The sequence below is a fragment of the Trichoderma harzianum genome, assembly GCF_003025095.1.
Source record: "Trichoderma harzianum CBS 226.95 unplaced genomic scaffold M431scaffold_3, whole genome shotgun sequence".
Classification (NCBI taxonomy): Eukaryota; Fungi; Ascomycota; class Sordariomycetes; order Hypocreales; family Hypocreaceae; genus Trichoderma; species Trichoderma harzianum.
Window position 1 is genome coordinate 3,065,482 of NW_020209251.1, and position 16,484 is coordinate 3,081,965.

The window sequence follows — 16,484 nt, forward strand, 5'->3', positions numbered from 1 at the left end:
GAGGGGCATATGTGAGGCTCAGGTAGTGTTAGATAGTTGCCGTGAGGGAATCGGATTGAGGTACGATACACCTGATGATAAATCATAATAATTAGGCTTCTCTATAACCTTTATAATAAGAGGAAGAAGAAAGGTGAAACAAAGTTGGGATCTTCGATATTGTAACGCTCTATGTTGCGCTTCCCAGTTTAAGCGTCGCGTCCCATCTCTCAGCTTATCTTGGCAAGTCAGGCAGTAGCAATCTTATCTCCACTTAAATTCGGGATTGGTGAGCGGTTCCAGCTTCCATCGACCGGTCTGGGCACGTCTTCATATGCCGCTGAATCGTCATGGCCAAGCTGCTGTTGCCATCATGAGGTCTGAAGTAGTCATACCGTTTGATGAGACTTGAGTGAAAGAGAGACTCGTGGCATAAATAGAAACGGTAAGATGAAGATGAGGGGTATCCAAGCCCTTTAAAAGAGAGCAAGGAGAGCTAGAAATAGAAAAGTCCATGGAAATATGGATGCTGCGAACTCGCCTCAGTACCCCACCTCCGTGTACTTGCTTGAGGCCTACGAAATTGCGCTAATGTGATTACGCCCCCCTGTTACTTCCGAGCTCGTCCGCGATCTCTTCCGTCGCTTTAATTTGTCCGATATTACGGATTACCCAACCTATCATTCACACAGCATTATGACAGCTCGGAAGTAACATCGCCAATTCTGCATCACCTATGAAGTAGCTGTCGTGTATTTGACCAAGAAGTCCCATAAGCCGCTCGGGGTTTGGCTTCGCAGTGATTGTGCTCATGCCCCATTCGCGTATTATGTCTCCATTCATATTTATACATACATCTCGAATGAGCTTGATGTAACCTTGCCTGGCAACATCTGTGGATTTGTTGATCTTCAGTTGCATCTATTCATACATCAATGGCAATTTAAGTCTTAGTTTATAATTTTATTCCCAAGTATAGGATAATTACCCAATAAGATCATTATAGACGCTACTACGGCCTTCAGATTGCATGTCACTCATTCTTTAACTTCTATTTGCAACCGTCAGTAGAGAAGATCAGGCAGAAAATTGTTTCTCTCTATCCATTTCATCCAATCATGAAAAAGAGTTGCATACTGTGTGTCATCTTTGGGAAACCACTTGGAGCAACTGATGTAAAATTAGATCAATAAACTACTCTGTCTTACAAGTCTGCAATACTTGAAACTCTCGGCCGTAATCTCGTCCGAGCTCCAAAGCTTAGACACAGCCATACATTGCTTTGCGTTCTGTATCACTAATATTTATAAAACACCAAAATTCGGTGTGAAGAAAATGCCATTTGCCATTGAGCGTCACTGAGGTTGCGATCTCTATGCACTCAATCACTGTATAATTGTGTTGAAGGCCTTTTTATCTTACTCAGCTTATTCGTTAAGTGATATCTGGGAAGGGAGCAACCGAACGCTAATCATCTCTTTCAGCTGCACTGTGCCCCAGCATTCCAGCCCTCGGACGTCGACGGACCAAAATTGTTACGCAAACATATCACACGGACAAGTACTCCGTATGATATCTGACTTTTCTCTGAACACCCTTCACGGTGATTAATCTTGTGGATACACCTTAAACATCGATGTCACGTACCCGCTTTCTCGCCATGACCAAACACCTGATTGGGTTGGCATACACTTCGTCAACATTACACGTTTTAATAGTTTCCACAATGAAGCGTCAGCATTGTATCAGTAAATATTTATCACTTGTAAGCTCACTAATTGGCTATTATATGTGGTTAGTACTCAATGTTTTGCTTAACCGCTCGTTGAACGATTCATGTATATAGCCATATGGATTTCCCAAACTAAGCAAGATTTCCATCACGTCTGTTGGTATACAATACTCGCAACAACCTCAACTTATACAGCTCACTCACAATGTCTGACAACCGCCGGAACGTCTCATTCCAAGCTTTTGATGGAGTTACCCTTAAAGGCTGGTTTTTCCCAGCTACTAAAGAAAAAGGTCCATGTATTATTATGACTCATGGGGTACGTTCAACTGGCGAGCCATAATGTAGATCAAAATTATTGATTCCGAACATTAGGTCACGGCCCTCAAAGAGCACTTTATTGAGGGAATGGCTCTAGATTTCCAAAAAGCAGGATTTAATGTCTTGCTCTATGACAATCGTGGGTTTGGAGAAAGCGGCGGCCGCAGATATGACTCAGACCCTGTCAAAGCACAAGACGACTACATTGATGCCTTTGACTATGTTACATCCCTTGCAGAGGTTGACCCTAAGAGAATTGTCTTTTGGGGACCAAGTCTCGCCGGAGGAGTCGCCATATCCGCTGCGGCAATTGACCGCCGAGTCAAAGCTGTTATTGGCCTCGTGCCCTATGTATCGGGAGAGCTTTTACTAGGGACTGGCCAACCCCTTCTTGATATGGCCGAACGAGATCGCGCCATAATTCGCAAAGGGGAAGAATGGCCTCTCTCGCGCGTTGTTGCTTCCACTATTGAAGAAGCCGAGGCTGGAAGTGCGCCTGTATTGCTCCGAGATGCGACCAGCTTCCGCTTCTTTCAAGACGCATCTGCCCAAGGCGGCAGCTGGGAAAATAAAATTACTACGATGTCCCTTTTCCGATTCCTTCGGTTTGAGCCGATTAGCTATATCCATCGGATCGCGCCTACACCTCTCCTGATGGTTGTTGGGGAAAAGGATGAGACTTTATTTACACCTCAATTGCAGGCATTTGGGCTTGCGCAGGGCCCAAAAGAGCTTCACATCTTGAAAGGCGGCGATCATTTCAACCATTACCAAGGGGAACTACGCGAAGAAAGTCTTGCAGTGCAGATTGAGTTCTTGAAGAAATATGTGTAGCCTAATCATCCTGTAGAGTTAACTTTATATAAGCCTTTAATTCCAGATTTTGGGGATCCAGCGAGATGAGAAGAATGTGTACATGTACTCATGCGACCCTATGCCATGATACTGAAACATGATTCAGTACCGTTCCACTATCAGAGGACCAAAAAAATGGTTTCAAGCCGCAAAATGTTTGGATAGTGAAAGTAAAGTGATACGTTATGGTTCGTATTATATTAAATACACGAGGTCAATAAGATGCAGTGCTTGAGATGACACTCAATGATATTTCCGAACCACATGTGTAAACTGCTCAGGATAATCACCCACGTTACCTAATTTCAGTATGAACTAAGACCCTGTGAAAGTCCCCAGCGCAATATGTTGCGTGTCGCGTCTTATTGCGTAATCTGCCGTATCAAAGCCAAAGCGAGGTGCTCATATTTATCTCCGATGGCGTGCCGTTTCTCTGACCGTGTGGAGTTGACGGCGCCGATGCATTTGGGTACTTTTGAGGCTGCTTAACCATGTTAAGCTGACTGATCATAGTAGTATGCCCATGCAATATAATACGAGAGGCTTTCCGATGCTTATTCAAGACGACTGTTATACAATCTAACAAAGCTGCCCACTAAATGTTTGTACTCTAGATCGCCAATATGTGAGAATATGCGGAGTAGACAAAGCGAAACCATGGAAGAAGCCACTGCGGCCACTCAAAAAGCGCTGCTTGGAGGGCCAGCGCTTTTCAACTTTCACTCTTACATAAGAGGGAACTGTGATGCGAAGGAGTTCAATTGGGAAAACAAAATCACACTCGAAAGCGCCTTTTATAATTTCGCCAACGAATTCCAAGCATATCTGCCCAGAGTTTCTCCTAGGCCGCTCTTATATATCGCACCCAGCGGAGAGCTCCCTGCTGAGCCTCATGAGCAAGCATATACGAAAGTAAACGAACCAAAAGAGTTTCACAAGATCGAGCCATTTGACTTTGGAGGATATATGAACGGCACAGCAAAGGTGTCCCAGAAGGATGTCGAAGTGAAGTTTTTACAGAAGCATCTTCTGTAAATCACTTAATGTTTCTCAGCTTATTAGGAAGAGAGGGGATTCTTGGACCCACCATATAGTTTTAGCAAGTCATACGCCTGATTTGGCTCAAATTACTGGCAAGTCTTGAGAAGATTGAAGAGCATCTGCTTCAACATCGTCCAGAGAGTGAAGTTGTGTAAAATCAGCAGCTAAGTCCTGAGGCTCAGTATGATGAGTATCATGCCTGTCAACGCAGGATCCGAATTCAGCGTTCTCAAATACTACCTCAATATCACGGGACCGATATCCTTTCCACTGGAGCCACGCCAAGAAGGCCCAAATCGAGCGCGCCGGTAATTTAGTAATGGAACCGTTAGTATGGCTTTCAGCGGGGTATCACAGGTATGTAATCAATAGGAAGGTCGAGCTTCCAGTTATGCCCCAAATTCCCTGAAACAATAGAATAAGAGGCACAGAGCCAAATGGCCCTTTTGCTATATACGTAATTGAAACTCAGGAAAACACCACACGCCCGCATCAGCCGATGCACGACCCCAAAGTTATTGCGAATAAAGCCAGAGATATAGATAGCGAAAATCTTAGAGCTAATCTTAACTATTCATGACTCTCTGTGCGCATACTCTATCTACCAGCTAAGATATGACCAAACTTGGTTTCTAAATTCATTTTTACAGCTGCCAGAATCTTTGTAATTAAACAAAAGATATAAGAAGATTTGTTCTATATAAGTTTACGGTTATCATGACATTTTTCTTGGTTTAGGAGCTATTCTCGCTGTTTTCCTTTCTACGTGAGATAGGCGCAATTACTAGTGAAGAAGCTGTGCCAATGATAGAGGAGTTTCAGGGATTGTAGAATCACCTTCCTTTTAGAGCAGTATCAAAGGTCCGGCACTCGGCATCCCCTCCTTCTTAAAACTTGACAAGCCGCCGGCGGGTATTGCGCCATATAGATATCTGCCGTCCCTCCTGTTCAAAGGTTCCTTATTCCTCGGACATTGTGACGCAATTAGCAGGTGCCCAGATATTGCGATCTTAGTGTGCATGGTGCTAGCTGAAGAGCCCAAGTATCTGCCTTTCCACAGCCGATAGACTCCTCCAGTTAAGCTCGCAGGCTAGCTCGCCAAAGCTAGTTTATGGCAATATATAACCTTAAACGAATCTTAAACTGTATAGCATATCTTAAACTATATAGCAGACAAATGCAGCATGAGTATGGCTTCATAGGAATGACGATTTGTGCCAAAGATGATGGTAACACTTGATCATTAGTCTAAGAAGATACGGAGGTCGTCCAAACAAAAGTTCATGAGTTTATGCCTTAACACACAGCATGAATATCCATTAGCAAACATGCGGATGATATTGCTACATCTTATTGCTTTCCGTATTCAAACTAGATGCCAAGAGGTTGGCGCTGTGACTACCGAATGAAAGCAAACAATCTTGTTTGGATCGATTTGTCCTAAATCCTTTTAGGCAGCTTGCTTGTCTGTGAGCAACGACTTGGCAGATCATTCAGAAAGACGCCATATTGATAGAAGTGATGATAGCTCAAGCTGGGGAAATCGATTACATATAGGGCGCCGAGAAAAAATATTTAAGTCGACTCTCCTCGCAGCAAAATACTTTTGATCAGACTCAGCCATCAATCTCCCATTTCCTCTAAGTCTACAATAAGAAGACATCTTCACAATGGCCAGCATCCGCCGCCTTGCGCTCTATCTCGGAGCTTTGCTCCCAGCTGTCCTCGCTGCCCCTGCGGCTCACCATAAGGCTCCCGAGGCTGTTCCCAACAAGTTCATTGTTACTCTCAAGGAGGGTGCGTCGGTTGATACTGATTCTCACTTGACTTGGGTGAATGACCTCCACCGTCGTTCTCTTACCAAGCGCAACACCGCTGGTGTTGAGAAGACATATAACATCCACACTTGGAATGCCTACGCCGGCGAGTTCGATGAGGAAACCATTGAGCAGATCAAGTCTAGCCCTGATGTATGTCTTATTCATGATCTTACATTATACATTAACACCGTCGAGATACTAATAGTAGACTCAAGGTCGCTTCCGTTGAGCCAGACTACATCATGTACCTGTCTGACATCGTTGAGGACAAGCGCGCCTTGACCACCCAGACTGGTGCTCCTTGGGGTCTTGGTACCGTTTCCCACCGTACCTCCGGCTCTACTAGCTACATTTATGATACCTCGGCTGGCAGCGGAACATATGCCTACGTTGTTGACTCCGGTATCAACACTTCTCACCAGCAGTTTGGTGGACGTGCCACCCTCGGCTACAACGCCGCTGGAGGACAGCATGTTGACACTCTTGGCCATGGTACTCACGTCTCAGGAACTATTGGTGGTTCTACCTATGGTGTTGCTAAGCAGGTAAGCTGAGTTCATACATTGCTTCAGAGTCTATGGCTCGTAATAACTTTGCCTCGCTAACTGGGAGATAATAGGCCAACCTCGTCTCCGTTAAGGTCTTCCAGGGAGACAGTGCTAGCACTTCGGTCATTCTTGACGGCTACAACTGGGCTGTGAACGATATCGTCTCCAAGAACCGTGCTAGCAAGTCCGCCATCAACATGTCGCTCGGAGGCCCCGCTTCCTCAACCTGGACTACCGCCATCAATGCAGCCTATAACCAGGGTGTTCTTACTATCGTGGCTGCCGGTAACGGTGACTCTTTCGGAAACCCCCAGCCTGTTTCTGGCACTTCTCCTGCCAATGTGCCTAACGCTATCACTGTTGCTGCTCTCGACATTAACTGGCGAACTGCTTCTTTCACCAACTACGGTGCTGGCGTTGACGTTTTCGCCCCTGGTGTTAACATTCTGTCTTCATGGATCGGCTCGAACACGGCCACCAACACAATCAGCGGTACCTCCATGGCTACTCCTCACGTTGTCGGCCTTGCTCTTTACCTCCAGTCTCTCGAGGGTCTTTCCACCCCCGCTGCTGTCACCAACCGCATCAAGGCTTTGGCCACCAGTGGCCGCGTCACTGGCAGCCTTAACGGCAGCCCCAACGTCATCATCTTCAACGGAAACAGCGCTTAAATTCGCTATACAGTCAACAATGCCTGGGCTTAAATGGTGGAAACTGTGGCACATTAACTGATTGGTCTATTGTAGAAAAATAGTTATGTACTCGGTAGGCAAAGTCAGCGCCATGGTCAAAGACCATGCTTAAAAGTTGAACAATTGAGAATAAAAAAAAATTATCCATCTATGCTGAGAGCTCCCTCCACAAGTGAACATGTCTACCGTAGTATCTTCGAACAAAACCAACCATTCCGCATCGCATGATGGTGTGGGGATGATCTGCCTTGGTTGCTTACTACATCATGTGCTTATATACAGTCTTCTACTGCTTAGCCTGCCTGGTAAAGGGGAGCTGGATATTGAAGAGATACTTTATATGCAAAGTACGGTTTCGACGTATCAGGTTATAAATGAACAACTTAGAAGTATTACTTAGCCTATCGAATAAAGTCTATATTAAACATGAGTGAAAGTAGCGTGCAATAACACGACATTGGTTGTTTTAACCTGTTTGTCTGGAGTTGGAATTAGTTGATGTCGTCGATCATTCTCAACAAGGTCGCTGAGTAAACTGTAGTCTCTCTGATTTTATGTTTACTGCCTTATTTATTTTCTAAATATTGACTTTTAGTACTCTTCGTGCAGCTGCTGCCCATGTAAAGTTGTCATCTCTATGGATGGGTTCGATCGGCTATAACCGATCGGATCTAGATAAGATGCAGACAGGACCCGTCAGACTAGTCAACAATGAGATATTAGCTACTGATCTAACACAATTGACTCTGACTCTCTGGAATAATTGCAAGCAAGCTTGCCTATCTCCTCCCGGGGGAGGCCCTTTGCAGTTCTTACAGCCTATTGAGCTGCTCCATGGAGTAAATGAAAATATTATCCAGCCTGGTATCTAGAGCTGTCAAATCTCTACGAGCACAATGTGATCATACTAACTGCTTCCCGCTGATTTAAGTCCTATGCATTATTTTGTCTGAGTAACCCGCGGTGGAGAGCTCCCCATGCATTTTTGAGCACCAAGTGTGTGCTGCAGGTCATTACGTAATCTGATCCGTTAGACCACGTATTATTATTTCCAGGTTATTTTATTTTTTTTCCCTTGGCGGTATAGCAACATTTGTCGGAAGAACTCATCGGTGCGTGCCCATATCTTGCTTGCATATTTGGACCACTGCCACAATGGCTGCCCAGATTGAGCCAAGTCAAGTTGCAGCCATATTGCTCTCTTGGCTCGACCTTGAGCTAATTTCGTGCACCACTCTTCAAGGCCTCTGGGCAGGATACGGCCACATCTGCGCCGTTTCTGCTCGACCAACTGCTCAAGGCGCGATCACACGGTGGCAGCGCTTCTCCAAAGACCAGGGAAATGACCAAGGCAGATTAATCCATCTCGTTTTGAAGATAGTTCGCCCTCCATCCACAGCTGGAGATGAAGGGCATCTTCGTAAGATGTTCAGCTACGAGGTTGAGCAGTACTTTTACGATGAAGTTGCTCCTCGCCTCACGGATACCATAGCAGTAGCACAGTGCTTTGCTTCGACAAGAAGTATGAAGAAAAAAGCCATTGAGCATGGAATTGATCATTTGATGGTTACTCTCATGAACGATTTAAGGCTTGAGTTTCCCCTTGCCGGCGAAAAAAGGGCAGTGCTTTCAAGCAATCAGGTCTATGCAGCTCTAGCATGGTTGGCCAAGTTCCATGGCAGCTCATGGTCTTATTTGCCTGAAAATTTGGATGAGTTTCTTTTACCGCCTCTTGAGGAAGCCTCAAGACGTCGAAATGACCCCGCATCAGGTGGAAAAGCCCTTTGGTTGAATGGAGGATATACATATCTAGCCACTCGACGACAGGAATATCGATCGCTTGAGCAAGACAAGTTCTCAGAGTGGTCTGATATATTTTGTACCTCAATTGATGGATCTCTATCCGTTGCCGAAAAAGCCGCCGACTTTCTCAAGCCGCGTGGTAGGCCTTTTGAAACATACATTCATGGGGATGTGAAGTCAGAAAATCTTTATTCAACAGAAGCTGGAGATGATGTGGTATTCTTTGACTTCCAGTATGCGGGTCTAGGATTGGGCGTTTGTGATTTGGCCAAGTTGTTCACTTGCTCTGTCCCAATGAGTATGCTTATCAACGATGATCCCATCCCAGACGACTTGGATATGAATGAACGGGAAAAGAAGTTGCTGAAGCACTATTGGACCATTTTAATGGAAAACCGACCACATGAGAAAATACCTATATATGATTGGGACGAATTTCTTCGACATTGGGAGACCGCCCTTGTCGACTGGTGTCGATTCCAGGCGTCTTGGGGATTCTGGGGGAATACAGAATGGCTAGAATCAAGAGTGAGGTTTATTACTAAAGATGATGGCTGGAGAGATTGGCTTCAGCGTCAATCTTAAAATTATGAAGTATGAAAGCTCAGAATAGCATTGTTTAATTTGGGATCTAAATATTATACAACCTTCATTGTGCATATCCTGTCATTCCATTTTGAACTATTTCCCTTTCATGTCAAGCGTTTCTCCGTGGAGTCTCTGGGAGAGAAAGAGTAATAAGGATCAACAAATTATGTCCCAACTGGTGTCAGAGAAATAGGTTTAATGATGCCACTATCACTATTCATGAACTCAATTAATATGTGTTTAATCGAACAATCTGGTTGAAAGATATTGTAATATGTAAGGAAACAGTATATAAAAAGACTAGCATCCATCATTGTAAGGCGAAGTACCTCAATCTCAATCTGTCAATGGATCAGTCCTAGCACAAGTCTTCTGTGGCCACTTGAACCTCCTTTCGGCTCGTACATATAAGTTACTAGGCTTAATCAGTAAATAATAAGGATTATACTCGACGGTTCCCGTTTCGGCCAGACTAAATCTGTATCGGTACAACAGCTTAGATAGCACGATTTTAACCTCTTGGAGGGCAAAATTGAATCCAATGCAGCTCCGAGGGCCCGAGGCAAAGGGTTGGTAGGATCCAGCAGGTCGATTTTTAACTTTCTCGGTGTCCCACCGGTCAGGATCAAACTTTTCAGCGTTATCCCAGATGTGTGGGTTCTTGTGAATGTGGTGCAAATCGGCAACAACAATAGAGTCCTTTGCCAACCTGTACCCCCCAGGTAAAATCATGTCCACTAAGGCTGTTCTGGCGGGCTGGAACGAAGGATTGTGTGTCCGCTGAGTTTCCTTGATAAAGTTATTCAGAAACTTGAGTTCGTTTACCAGATCTCCGGTCACTTGGATGTTGTCATCCCAGTCGTGGTCAATCAATTCTTGGAGCAATCTCTCTTGCACCCCTTCGTTGGTCACAAGGGCGTATATCATCCACGAGAGCAACGCGGCGGAGGTTACAAACCCGGCGCCGGTAAGCACAACCAGAGCTGGTACGAATTGATCCCAGGTCAATCGATTGCCCTTCAAATCTCTTGCCCTGAGACAGTAGTCTGCCATGATTAATTACTAGTCAGCTTTAAGCTTGCTAAAGATAGAAAGAATGAGTTCGTACTTACCGACTAAATTTTGAGACTGTAGAGCGGCATCTTGAAGGTTTAAATCTTCAATTCCCGTGGATGCATTCTTGGATGTTTCAAATATCATTCTCTGGATTTCGTGCATATTGTCTCGAAGTTTTTTGGGGTCTCCGAATGGCATGTTTGCATACCAGCTACCGAAAGACGACACTCGCTTGCTTAGTTCGACATTATGCGCAAGCTTGAGCACAAACTCGTGCAAAGGAGCATCAACAGATGCGAAGTGATTGAAATCCATGCCAAAAACAAGTCTGCCAACTGCTTGAGAACCGATCTTCATCATGTATGGAAATACGTTCCATGCTTCCCCATCCTGATCCAATTTGTCGAATACATTGAATGACTCTTCCGCTGTTTTTTGCATTGCTGGTGCATAATGTCGAACTGCCTTGGGGCCCAAAGCTGGCGGTAAAAATTTATGCGTAATCCGCCATGCCTCCGAATCTGTATCGCCAAAAAACAATCCAGCTTCTGGCATACCTAATGGATGTATGGGATGGTTGGGGATTATCTTTTTCGAAAAGAAAGGGCTCTCAGTGAAGAAGAGATTGGCCAAACGAGGATCATTAGTATGGTGGATGCGACTTCCCATGTTGGTCGTGACGAATAGTGATCCGTATTTATTAAATAGCCGTTGATGGTTTCCAAGATGGTCGGGATATACTTCGAAAAAGCTTCCAACGAATGGCAAACCACCTGGCCCCGGTATATCTCGTACAGATTTGCCACTGATTGATATCGCAACGGGGTCGGTTGCTGCGCGTACCTCGTTTACCGATGTCAACTCGATATTTTGATGAATGAAGCCAACATCTAGAAGAAAACGTAAACACCAATGTTAACATGAAATGTTTGTGAATAATACACTAACCGTTAGAGTCTACAATAGCAAAGTGAGATGCAACCAACTCTTGCAAATCCGCAAAACTGAAGTCCGAAGGGAACGTGATTTGGCGGGAGGTGGATGGTTGCTCCCCCAAAAGATGGAAAGACGAAGAAATCATGATGAAAGGTTATTTTGCGACGCTGATATGTTGATACAATTCAAAATATCTTGGAGACGTCCAACGCGCTTTATAGTTATAGATGTTAATAGATCATTTGCTCACAAAATAATAGTCGCAAATACTACCACTTTCTTGATTATCCGGCTTGGGTCACTTTCCATGGTATGTCTCCATGGAATTTCCATAGAAAGGGGCAAAGTAAATATTGTTCGGATATTCTCCATGCTCCGTGGACCGTAGAAAATCAAGATGCAATGTAACATTATTATTCGATCCTGTTATGCATCCGTAGCAGTTGCAGAGCGAAACCCGCCCAATCCTCGGCTAATGTCCCCTTTTCGTATGCATAATAGAGGGCATAAGTAGTCTTTGACATATTAACATTTACCAACCTATACCCTGCATTCCTCGGAAACCCACCCTCCTTCCCGCAGTTGGCGCCCGGGTGAGTTGTGTCGGTCGAAGATCACTCCGCAAAGGTTGCTTCCGGAGTGACAGATGCCGTATGCGTTTGTGGGGCTTCGGCGTTTTTAAGTGAGCGATCAGCGTCTAGGAAGAAACAACAATCTCCGTCTCGGATTGGACTATTTTGGGATTGCCGACAACTACCGATGCTAGTATTCCCGCAATACGCCCTTTTGCGGATCAGAATACCAGCCAAATAGTTTATATATAATTCGCACAAGCATCCCAAACCTTTTGGACGATTCAATCGAAACGACAAGTTCAGACATATGAAATCCAGCCAATATGACTCCAGAAACGGAATACACGGCGGACGAAGTTGCTCAGCACACCAAGCCTGATGACATATGGATGACTATCCATGGGGAAGGTTCGTCGGCTTACTATCAACCTGGACGATTGACATTAACTTTTTACAGTGTACGACGTAACTAAATATGTCATGGATCATCCAGGAGGAATCGAAGTTCTCTTGGAAGCAGCCGGCACTGATGCAAGTGATCCATTCGACAATGCTGGCCACTCAGATGATGCCTTCGACCTCATGACCCCTTTCCGAATTGGGAAATTGAAAGGTCACGTTAATAAAAAGTCAAAGAATCCAATTCTTTTGCAACCTCCACTCGAGAAGCTTGATTCTACGAAACAATCTCATGGCCTAGCAGGAATAACCTTGGGATTTCTTTCGCTGGGTATTGCGGCATCGACGTACAAGATTCTTAAGGGAGAACATGGTATTTCAGCCTTGACTCATGCCCTCTCGATTTTGTCGATACCGATTGCTTCTACACAACCAAGTAACTCAATTTACTCCAAGGGGTTACTGGGTAGCTCATTACTCTTAATGGGCTGTACAGCATTTGCAATACGGAAGTCTTTTGGCATTATCATGGGTGAAACGAACTTTAGAACGTACCCAAATCACCTGAAAGTACCTAAACCGGTGACACGGGATCCCTTACTTCAAAGGGGTTGGTTGGATTCAGTGTTATCTCCCCTACCGTTGGCAAAGAAGATACTTATTGCACCAAATGTATACCGCTTGGTGTTTTCCCTACCTCAGCCAGAAGCAATGTTAGGCCTACCAACTGGTCAACACGTCGCTATTACGATGAACATTGATGGAGAAAAGGTGACAAGGTCTTACACTCCAGTATCCAATAACTTAGATTATGGTGTTCTGGAATTACTCGTCAAGATCTATCCAGACGGCAAGTTGACTGGTGGCTGTCTTGCCAACCTCCAAATTGGAGATGCGGTTCATTTCAGAGGTCCTAAAGGAGCAATGCGCTACACCAACGGACTTTGTAAAAAGATCGGAATGATAGCTGGTGGTACAGGCATAACTCCGATGTTCCAGCTCATTCGAGCGATCTGTGAGAACGACCGTGATGCGACAGAAATAAGTCTGATATACGCAAATCACACAGAGAACGACATTTTACTCAAAGACGAGCTGGATAAGTTTTCCCGCCTATATCCTAAGCTGTTCAATGTCTTCTACGTCATTGAGCATCCATCAACAACTTGGAACTCTGGAGTTGGCTACATAACGAAGGATATGGCAGCACAAAGACTACCGCTTCCGGGAAATGATGTCAAAATCATGGTTTGCGGTCCACCTGGTATGGTCGGCGCAGCCAAGAAATTTCTTGGAGAGTTGGGCTACGAGACTCCAGGTGCAAACCCGAAGATGAGCGACCAGGTTTTTATTTTCTAGAGAGAGTGTGAAAAGCATAAGACAGCCATCAAAAAGGTTGTGTGGCAAGAGGTTCTTATATTTCTTATATAGCGTCCAAGCCTAGCCAAAAGCATTTCAGTTCTGTAGTTAATACATTTTAAAATTATGTCTAATTAGCGACGTCGAATATTTGTGCCATTGGTGAAACCCCATTTTGCCTGTAACTGGAATGCGACCCGCCCGTTATAAAGGGAGTGTCAATGCGCATGCCGATTATGCGATCTCTATGGCTTGACAACAGCAAGTTTACCACGAACGGGGACATTTTCTTGCCTCCCGATTTCGGGGAACTCTGACAACTTGACTCCCTTTCGGAATAGGAGACAATGTGTTGATCCACCAAAATGAAACATGCCTGTTTGTTCACCTTTCTTCACATGTTGGCCCTCTTTGACGGTGATGTCCACCGAGCTGACTTCATCCATGCCAATAGCAATAAAAGCCATCAAACCGATTGCTGGATTATCTGCCTCAATGAAGATGATGCCTCGAGTTGCCATCGCAGACAGGTAGCCTTGACCGACCGAAATGCCGCCAGTATTGATTTCATGAACAGTCGGATCACCTACGCCTTCAAAGAGAGGCTCGCTGAAGTACGTGCCATCCTGGACGAAAGCGCGTTTGATGGTTCCTGAAACTGGGGAATGCCAACGGTGATAGGACAACGCCGAGAGGAACGCCTGGTAGACTGTTGCGCCGGCGAAATGTTGAGCGAGTGGATCGTGAGCCAGCATATCAAGTACTGAGTAAGGCTGGCCTTTTGCGAAAAATTTGTCTCGCAGTTGAGCACCATGCTGAATGTTGAACACCTTAGATTCGCATGCATTGGCAATGACATTGTCGTCGTCTGGAGATGCGACGGGCCTTGCCTCATCGTGAACCTTGCGAGTGAAGAAGTCTAAGAGCAGTCAATAAATTTGTCGTTTAAAGGAAATCGACTTTGAGAAGCTTACCATCCCATGACTTGTAGCCGTGATATTTCGCCGATGGTTCGCACACAAACATTTCTTCAAATTTCATAGACGACTTCAACGGAGCGTTAGCAACTTGCATGACGTCGTTTCGCCCCGTTTCGCCGAACCAGCCCAGCTTGTGCTCTCCCAACACCTCGGCCGATTTTGGAGTCTGCGATGCATGTTAGCCGACGATTGGTGCTTGGAGTTTTAAACGGTTGAATTGAGACTATAGAAAGCTCAAAATTACCTACCTCTAAGAACTTCCCCCACTCGTTTAGAACTTTCTTGATCGCTTTGTTCACGTCTGGGTCGAGGAACGCGGCATATCCACTGAGACAAGGCCAAGTTAGCGCTTTCGCCACCCAATGTCAAGGGCTACAAGCAGCCATTGAAGTATGGATGTATCCATGAGTCTGCAAAACCGACGCACCTTGGTGTTCCCATGGGGTAATCAAGGATTGCGCAAAATGGCACTCCCACAACACCAGCACTTTCGGCGGCATCTGTCCATTCTGGAGCTCTTGAGACAATGTGGTTGAGCACCTGAAGCATGTGTTTGTAGTCGCGGATCTGTTTAGTTCCTGTGGGATCGCGCCAGTATGGCTGTTTCTTTGGGATTTCATCAAACATTTGGACAAAGTACATGTATATTCGTGAGTTTCCTTCGATTAACTCTTTGAACTCCTGCAGCGCTGGTGTCAGTTTTTCATCGGGGTGCTTGTCGACATGCTCCGTCACACGACGAAGATATTCGCGATGGACACGATGGTCAGCTGGGAGCCATGCGCCAGGCCTGGATCATGTGAAAAGACGTGAGATTTTGATACTTTGACAGGTGAAAATACGGGAGGAAGAATATTCATACTTGTGGATGCGCCATTGCTGCGGGATGTCATGGTGATCGCCGTGTTGCCAAACCATTGTGAATGAAGAGAGTTGGTCAGAGTAGAGGAACACCACTTAAAAAAATATTTGTTTTTCAGCAGGTGCCTTTTCAACTAATGCATCTATATCTAGTCGAGCATTCGAGCTCTACAGCATTATATACGTTGCAAGTCAAAAGTATAGCTTCATACTTTCTACACGGTAGTGGGTCTTATAAATGCTATGATGCAATCGTGATGTGAGCGATACCCAATTGAATCTCAGATCCTCCAAGATTTATTTTCTATATAAAGTGCCGCATCCTGGGACCATGGAGCTGATCAGCCACTATAGTGCCGATTTCCCGCTTCCACGCCATCATGCATCAGGAGAAATAATGGATACATGGCTGTTCGCATGTGAATCGGTCGACTTTCCCCTTCCCTCTTCTGCCCATAGCGCGCCTCCTCTAAACCGCGATGCCTTCCAGGTTCTTAACGCCATTTAGCTAGTAGTTGCCGTTGCCTACTAGGTATGGCACATCTTTTATGCGGTCGAGTGTCGGTTAAGACCTACAAACTGGGATACAGATGCCAAATTGACAAATACGAATCGGTCGATGCAACTTTTCAATGAGGCCACTTAATACATCGCTGAAAATTGAATCAGCTTTGGGCCGCCATCGATCTACCTGAGAAGATTTAGCGCACCGCTAAGATAGACATTGCCGCGAGTCCCGAATTGTCACCCGATTTTCCGGTTTTTAAACAAAAGATCTTCGCAGAAAACAGATTGGAACTGGAGCCTTTGGATGATGATGATATGATAGTAATGAGAGAGGCCATTGACTATGGTGCACCTTGATAGACGCTATAGAGAATGAGAGGAGAAGGAGGCGTAGTCTTCGTATCGGGTTTCCTTTCAAAATGGTGCTCTTTG

General features: G+C 45.1%; 7 protein-coding genes across 7 annotated transcripts; 5 read left to right on the forward strand and 2 right to left on the reverse strand.

Annotated features, from left to right (window-relative positions):
- Nucleotides 1–1,916: 1,916 nt before the first annotated feature.
- Nucleotides 1,917–2,876, forward strand: M431DRAFT_549085 (hypothetical protein; the record flags this gene model as incomplete). The annotated part of the gene is made up of 2 exons (XM_024921277.1): nucleotides 1,917–2,030; nucleotides 2,087–2,876. The coding sequence occupies 2 exons, from the start codon at nucleotides 1,917–1,919 to the stop codon at nucleotides 2,864–2,866; spliced, it is 894 nt and encodes a 297-aa protein (XP_024778049.1). The 3' UTR covers nucleotides 2,867–2,876.
- Nucleotides 2,877–3,544: 668 nt separating this feature from the next.
- M431DRAFT_479857 (hypothetical protein) lies at nucleotides 3,545–3,922 on the forward strand (the record flags this gene model as incomplete). Its single annotated transcript, XM_024915812.1, has 1 exon — nucleotides 3,545–3,922. One exon carries the CDS (start codon nucleotides 3,545–3,547, stop codon nucleotides 3,920–3,922), a length of 378 nt encoding a protein of 125 aa, XP_024778050.1.
- Nucleotides 3,923–5,552: 1,630 nt separating this feature from the next.
- M431DRAFT_110777 (hypothetical protein) lies at nucleotides 5,553–7,138 on the forward strand. Its single transcript, XM_024911766.1, has 3 exons — nucleotides 5,553–5,898; nucleotides 5,964–6,293; nucleotides 6,368–7,138. The coding sequence occupies exons 1-3, from the start codon at nucleotides 5,599–5,601 to the stop codon at nucleotides 6,965–6,967; spliced, it is 1,230 nt and encodes a 409-aa protein (XP_024778051.1). The 5' UTR covers nucleotides 5,553–5,598; the 3' UTR covers nucleotides 6,968–7,138.
- Nucleotides 7,139–8,098: 960 nt separating this feature from the next.
- M431DRAFT_505887 (hypothetical protein) lies at nucleotides 8,099–9,449 on the forward strand. Its single transcript, XM_024918709.1, has one exon. The coding sequence runs from the start codon at nucleotides 8,144–8,146 to the stop codon at nucleotides 9,374–9,376; it is 1,233 nt and encodes a 410-aa protein (XP_024778052.1). The 5' UTR covers nucleotides 8,099–8,143; the 3' UTR covers nucleotides 9,377–9,449.
- A 266-nt stretch (nucleotides 9,450–9,715) lies between these two features.
- M431DRAFT_110783 (hypothetical protein) lies at nucleotides 9,716–11,516 on the reverse strand (the record flags this gene model as incomplete). Its single annotated transcript, XM_024911767.1, has 3 exons — nucleotides 9,716–10,425; nucleotides 10,492–11,325; nucleotides 11,384–11,516. 3 exons carry the CDS (start codon nucleotides 11,514–11,516, stop codon nucleotides 9,716–9,718), a joined length of 1,677 nt encoding a protein of 558 aa, XP_024778053.1.
- Nucleotides 11,517–12,263: 747 nt separating this feature from the next.
- M431DRAFT_549088 (hypothetical protein) lies at nucleotides 12,264–13,827 on the forward strand. The gene is made up of 2 exons (XM_024921278.1): nucleotides 12,264–12,354; nucleotides 12,404–13,827. The coding sequence occupies exons 1-2, from the start codon at nucleotides 12,270–12,272 to the stop codon at nucleotides 13,702–13,704; spliced, it is 1,386 nt and encodes a 461-aa protein (XP_024778054.1). The 5' UTR covers nucleotides 12,264–12,269; the 3' UTR covers nucleotides 13,705–13,827.
- Nucleotides 13,689–15,711, reverse strand: M431DRAFT_505888 (hypothetical protein). The gene is made up of 5 exons (XM_024918710.1): nucleotides 15,547–15,711; nucleotides 15,112–15,474; nucleotides 14,933–15,011; nucleotides 14,679–14,850; nucleotides 13,689–14,623 (listed from the first exon to the last, which is right to left on the reverse strand). Exons 1-5 carry the CDS (start codon nucleotides 15,600–15,602, stop codon nucleotides 13,950–13,952), a joined length of 1,344 nt encoding a protein of 447 aa, XP_024778055.1. The 5' UTR covers nucleotides 15,603–15,711; the 3' UTR covers nucleotides 13,689–13,949.
- Between the last annotated feature and the right edge of the window lie 773 nt (nucleotides 15,712–16,484).

Bases quoted from the DNA above. Each gene is read 5' to 3' on its own strand.
- M431DRAFT_505887 (XM_024918709.1), top strand. From the start codon at position 8,144: ATGGCTGCCCAGATTGAGCCAAGTCAAGTTGCAGCCATATTGCTCTCT.
- M431DRAFT_505888 (XM_024918710.1), bottom strand. From the start codon at position 15,602: ATGGTTTGGCAACACGGCGATCACCATGACATCCCGCAGCAATGGCGC. The intron at 15,475-15,546 runs GTATGAATATTC...CACATGATCCAG, and splicing joins CAGCAATGGCGCATCCACAA to GCCTGGCGCATGGCTCCCAG. The intron at 15,012-15,111 runs GTGCGTCGGTTT...GCCTTGTCTCAG, and splicing joins TACCCCATGGGAACACCAAG to TGGATATGCCGCGTTCCTCG.
- M431DRAFT_549088 (XM_024921278.1), top strand. From the start codon at position 12,270: ATGACTCCAGAAACGGAATACACGGCGGACGAAGTTGCTCAGCACACC. The intron at 12,355-12,403 runs GTTCGTCGGCTT...AACTTTTTACAG, and splicing joins GATGACTATCCATGGGGAAG to TGTACGACGTAACTAAATAT.
- M431DRAFT_110777 (XM_024911766.1), top strand. From the start codon at position 5,599: ATGGCCAGCATCCGCCGCCTTGCGCTCTATCTCGGAGCTTTGCTCCCA. The intron at 5,899-5,963 runs GTATGTCTTATT...AGTAGACTCAAG, and splicing joins AGATCAAGTCTAGCCCTGAT to GTCGCTTCCGTTGAGCCAGA. The intron at 6,294-6,367 runs GTAAGCTGAGTT...GGGAGATAATAG, and splicing joins CCTATGGTGTTGCTAAGCAG to GCCAACCTCGTCTCCGTTAA.